Genomic DNA, 6,000 nt, shown 5'->3' on the forward strand with positions numbered 1-6,000 from the left:
GGTCTGCTCCTCTCTCTGTCCGGAAAATGTGTGCCTGTGCGTGCGTGCGTGCCTTTGGCTGTGAGTGCGCTTGATGACAGACACGAATGTGCTTTTGGGGTGGGAGTTAAGGCAGGAGTAGATCAAAACTCCACAGGCACGCGCCGTATAGGTAATGAAGCGCACCACGGCGCTATTGTTGTCAACAAACGCAGAGGAGGCAGAGATCAAAGGAGCAGAGACGACATTCACCAGACTGTTGGAAACCTCTTCCCTAGATTTCTTTTATAATATGATGGATGGTATTGCAAGTGTAAACTCTCCATTGTAATCATCTTTGATCATGTACAGATTACACTTTAATTCAGACATGTACAAAGTCCGGCGCGGAGGCCAAATGCGGCCAGTGGTCAATTTCCATCCGGCCCGCAGCCTCCGTCATAAAATCAATAACGTCCGGCCCGCTTAGAGAATGAATACTTTGGGCAGCAGCGCTGTTACCTGCGTGTGCTAAATGCTGCCATCTCTAGGCTCAATTAGGAACAGCAAATTAGTATATGAGTAATTGACTGTATGAGCCCCTAATTTTCTAAAATGGCGACAATCAACAAAAGGAGGAAAGTTGAGCTGCAGTGTGACACAGTGAGCTGCGTTCAGCACCAGAAGCTTTATATCGCCAACTTTTACTGACAGCTGGATTAAGGACAAGTTTCCGAGAGATTCGAGCATTTGGTAAGAAAATGCTAAGCTTGTCCGGTTCGACGTATTTGTGTGAGAAGACATTCTTGGTTACTTGGTTCTTGGTTACTCTCACTTACAAGACATCTTGCGCATCCATCCTACTGACATAGAGCCACACCTGGCCTTTGTCCTGCACTCGAGATCTCAGTTTCACCCATCACACTCATGCAGACAAGTCATTTTTCAATTACGATAAGTCTGAAAACGTTTTTTTTCACTCCAGAATAATAACCATTTAAAAATCCAATCGACATTTATAGTTACTAATTTCATATTTTAAATGACCCTGCACTTTTTGAAGCTGTCGTCTAACGTTGGCCTCATCCTCGATGTATTGAACGGTGGATTCATTCACTCCCAAATGGCGGGCCACGGCCGCGTAACTTTTCCTTTTGGGAAGTATCACCTTCAGCAATTATCATTTTTTGATGGTGTTTAGGCTCAGTACAAGCCTTCGCGGGAGCAGTATGCTTCAGAGTTATTGCAAAAGTTCAATATGTTATGGAAAAAAAAAAGTTGTCAATCTGTGTAATGGAAAAAAAATTCACAATGTGGTGAATCCGCGATAGTGTTACCACGAAGTAGTGAAGGTTCACTGTAGTGCTGAGTGTAGTACAGAGAGATGCATTTTTAATGGACGATATGGGAAATCATATTCACACTCTAATCAATATAATTTATACAACAGGCAGTCTCAAACGAAAAGTAAATGTTGCGGACATTGAAACTGTATTTGTTTCCCATTTCGAATAACACAATTTGGAATTGGTTTTGGGGGATTCATTTCGTGTGACCAAACTCATTTGATTAGCAAAAAACAGTGTCGATACTGTAGTTCCACTATAGAAAAAAAAAAAAAAGCAGGGAATGCACTGTTGAATGTGGCGTATAATTCGCAGGAGTGGGGAAACTTTATCCATTTTTTGTTATTAGCTTATGTTAATGTGTTAACATTTCATTTCCATTTTATTTTTACATAATTTCAAATGTAAAGAATATTACATAAATGGTACTTAGACAGTACCATTTAATAGAAGATAGGTTAATGTTTTGTTTTTTGTTTTCGAAAAACAAAACCCAAACAACTTTAAGTACTGTACCTAGTCTTCAAGCCGGTTTTGTGAATTTTTGAGTTACTAGTAGCGTCCCCTGCTAGTTGGAATGAAAAACTATGGAGCCACACACAAGTGCCCAGATACGCTTTTGTACCTCCCTTCTAGCATTTACAAATCTCCTCACACATTTTTTAATCTTGTGCCGTGGCAGGACTGTAGCAAAAGTCACATGAAAGATTCCAGCCAATTCAGAAGAAAGCCAAACATTTGTAGATCGCCCTATTTACAGACCTTCAACTATGTGTTTACATACAAATCAATGTACAGTCGGCCCCCGGTTTACGAACACCCTCTTTTACGAACATTTCGACTTACGAGCGTGGACCGCGGAGTTTTTTGTCCCCCACTTACGCACAAACCTTCCATCTTACGAACAATACAACATGCCAGCCATCACGTTAGTACATTTATTTTCGCTTTGCTACGTCAACTACCTCAGAAGTTAATGCTCATCACGGCAACGTTGAACGCTATTGCTCTTACAATGTCACAGTCACTGTCTCATTCACGGTGTCAGTCACGGAATCAGTCACAGAGATGCCAATATGCCATTGGTCGATTAAGGTCACAGTGGGTCTCACTCACGGAGATGCTATTGGCCGGCGTCACGTCAATCACAGAAATGCCGATATGCTATTGGCCGAACGCCTTTATCTAGCTTGATGGCACAGCTGGTCGGGATGGAAGGAAGGAGAGAAAATGAGTGAAAGCCGGAAGGAAGGAATGTTGTGAAGACTTTGCAAATTTTATCTGTTAGACATGGCTTCTAAAAATGCAAGTGGCGGTAAAGGAAGAAGTAAGAGGATGATGACAATAGAAACCAAGCAGGTGATAATAAAAAAAAAAATACGAAGGAGGCGCACGCATGGTTAACCTTGCTCGTAAGTATGGACGGAACCGCTCGGCAATCTTCTAAGGGCAAGACTTTGCTTGCCGGGGGACGGACCTCGATCGACAACAAAATTGAGAGGCTTCTTCTATTATGGATTAAAGAGAAGGAAATCGCCGGTGATATGTTCTAGTCTGAGAAAAGTTCCCGTTTAAGAAAATAAATAAATAAATTCTGCGGGTTGGTCTCTGCTCCCCTCCGCCTCCACCCAGCTCAAGTCACGTCGCCCCAAAGGTAAATGTCATTTTTCCTTTGTATATGTTATTTAATTTAACTGTACAGTAGATTATGTTAGTCATTTTTAATATGTGTATAAAGTCTTGATGTTTTTACCTAAGGTTTTTGCACGCGTTGCACGCATTCACTAATTAACATAGGTTTGGATTGCCCGTCATACGAGCAGTTCAAGTTACGAGCGTAGCCGCTGAACGGATTAAGTTCGTAACACGGGGGCCCACTGTACATATTTAGACTTTCATTGCGCATTTGTGACATCAGCCACGTATCTGTGGATTTTGTTGCGCATTTTTGAACCTCGTTACACATTTGTGATTTTTGTTGCGCATTTGTGGATTTCTGTTGCGCATTTGTGAATCTCTTTAGGCTTTTGTGACTTCACTCTCACATTTGTGGTTCTTGTTGCACATTTGTGACTTTGGTCACACATTTGTGGACTGAAATACGCATTTGTGACATACGGTCAGGGGAGGCAGGTGAGGGTGTCATCATGACAAGTAAAAAAAATAAAGAATTATAAAATTAAATATATATTAATATTTGTCCACTGATTTTTATGTATGACAAATTTTAAACATTTTGTATTGTTAAAATTGCTGAATTTGCCTATTTCCTGTTCAAATACAGGGATGAAATGAGAGGTGAGGCAGCAACGAGTCAAGCTTCACCTCTGAATGCGCAATCATCACAAACTGGGTTGATACGTGCAACTGGCGCGTGCTGCATGCCGTATATCTGCATGTCGCCAATATGTTTGCAGATACGTTTTTTTTACCTAATTTTCCACAGTCTGGCTAATGTCTTTAACCATTAAAGTTTAATGTTTGTTAGTGACATATTTACTTTTGCTGTTGGAAAATAAAACCGCAGTGCGTACGTGAGCAAACGGGTACTTGTTGCGCTGTTCTTCTATGTAGTGGCACCAGGCGAGTCAAGTGCTATTGGTTTTGTATTTTGCGATGTTGGACTGCCAAAACGGAAGAGGATTATATATTTAAGCTTAAAAATTTCTCAAAACTGGACTTTCAGTCAAAAGTGGATGTGATTAGCACAGGTTGACCGACGCCAGAGCTAAAAGGGTTTGCTTCAAACTACGGGACAGAAAATAACGCGCTCTTTTCAAACGGAGTGGTACACCCGAAAAGAATGGCTATGTGGTCGTCCTTCGAAAAACCGTCTTTACTGCTGTCCCTGCTGTTTGTTCTCAACTCGTGACAATGTCTGGACTAACATGGGATATTGTGCATGGACTTCATCTACAAATAAAGGTCAGACACAAACAGCTTTAATTTCAATCTTATAAAAAAAAATATTAGACTAAGAATAATACAATAGAATATTTAACCCTGGAGAACTCAAGAGGGTCATATCTAAATTCTGGCCTTAAATATTCTTTGTTTTTCTTTTCATGCTTTTCGTTAAGCAATCTGTGTTGAATTGATTTAGGTGTCAGAATAAACGTTTTAAAAACAAATGAATATTTCACTGAAGGTCAAAATTGAAATCTGTGGTTTTGACACCACTCCATACTCTCATTTACTGTATGTTGTATGGATTATAGAATTACAACGGCCAACACATTAGTGATGCACCGCTGCTTATTATGAACATTATTTCTTACACAACTGATTCAAATTATTAGCTCATTAGTAAGATCTGGGGGAGCTTGAAAATTATCCTAATCAGGTGTGTTTAGGAGAAAAAAACGGAAAACCTGCAGGATACCGGCCATCGAGGACTGGAGTTCGACACCTGTGGTGTAGAGCAAATGCAGGTTTGTTTTTTTTTTCCCTTTAAATATCTGTAATATGTACCATGTGTGTGCGTGCGTGTTTTGTGAAGAATGCTGATGAGATATGAAATAACCAGTAGCCAATTGAATAAGCTACCCTTTTTGGTTTATATATTTGTAAATCTGACACTATAGGATACAGTGCCTCACCAACCATGAACCTCACCGCACGTCACTGAATTTGTGAACACTTTTGATACAATTGAAATACGCATTTGTGACTTTGGTTACACATTTGTGGATTGAAATACGCATTTATGAATTGAAATACACATTTGTGAATACTTTAGTTACAATTCTGACCCCCCGTACGGAATCCTCTAATACAGTGGTCCCCAACACCCGGTCCGGTCCTCGGATAAACTAGTACCGGACCGTGTGGGCTGCACCCGAAATAATGTTTTGGAGATGATTTAGTTTTAACAGTTCATACGTTTGTGCTTGATCTTTGTTTTTTTGGCGCCGCCTCTGGCCGCTGTTGATATTACATACATAGTGAGAAGGATGATGTGTTTTTTTTGATGCAGCCAGCACCCCACCCCCTACCCCCGCCCCGCAATATAAATCTAAGGCGTTGACCCGTTCGTGGTGATCAAAAGGTTGGGGACAACTGTTCTAATACACAATGCTGTACAGTCACAATAAGTGAACCACTTACTTACTGTACGTTACACAGGTAAGAGTACGTGACAAATTTTTCAAACAATAATACATGTTGTAATGAATAAACATTTGCCTATGCCATTTTTGAAGTGTCAAAAACACAAAAGTCGCTTTTCTGTTAAATAAATGTTATCTTAACCTGATGATTCCATCGATTAAACTCCTGTGGGGATTCAGGTTTTTGAGGTAGACTGAAATCAAGATTTGCAGGTCTCGCTCATTCTCCAGCTCCTCTACATACAGCTCTGTAAACCTGCAGAGAATAAACGTTTAACTCCATTGCAATTAAGCATGAGTACTGTTAAAGTTCAAGGTAGGTCTACACCACTTTACCTGTTCCGAAGGCCAAGAGGGAGGTTTTTTTTCCCCACATCTGTAGCTGGATTCATGCAGGCAAACAGTCGGAAGTCTGGGTGTCGAACAAGGGCAGCTAAAGCAAAACAAACAGAATTTTAAAAAAAACAAAAAAAACACAATTACATACAATAGAATTCTGAATTCGACATTTAACAGTAGTAATATTAACTCTTTCAGTGCCAAGCGTTATTGGAAAAGGAAATCTCTAGAGGGCCAGTATATCTAGC

General features: G+C 40.3%; 1 protein-coding gene across 1 annotated transcript in view; it reads right to left on the bottom strand.

Moving 5' to 3' along the window:
• mdn1 (midasin AAA ATPase 1) overlaps positions 1-6,000 on the bottom strand; it is a 197,189-nt gene that overhangs the window by 143,568 nt on the left and 47,621 nt on the right. Inside the window, exons 19-20 of the mRNA XM_088402728.1 lie at positions 5,750-5,846; positions 5,556-5,669 (exon numbers count right to left, since the gene is read on the bottom strand). Coding sequence (XP_088258854.1) covers positions 5,556-5,669; positions 5,750-5,846 — 211 coding nt within the window. The remainder of the gene's footprint in view (positions 1-5,555; positions 5,670-5,749; positions 5,847-6,000) is intronic.

This window comes from Hippichthys cyanospilos, chromosome 20 (assembly GCF_059441005.1).
Source record: "Hippichthys cyanospilos isolate Australia breed blue-spotted pipefish chromosome 20, RoL_Hcya_1.0, whole genome shotgun sequence".
In the NCBI taxonomy this organism is placed as follows: Eukaryota; Metazoa; Chordata; class Actinopteri; order Syngnathiformes; family Syngnathidae; genus Hippichthys; species Hippichthys cyanospilos.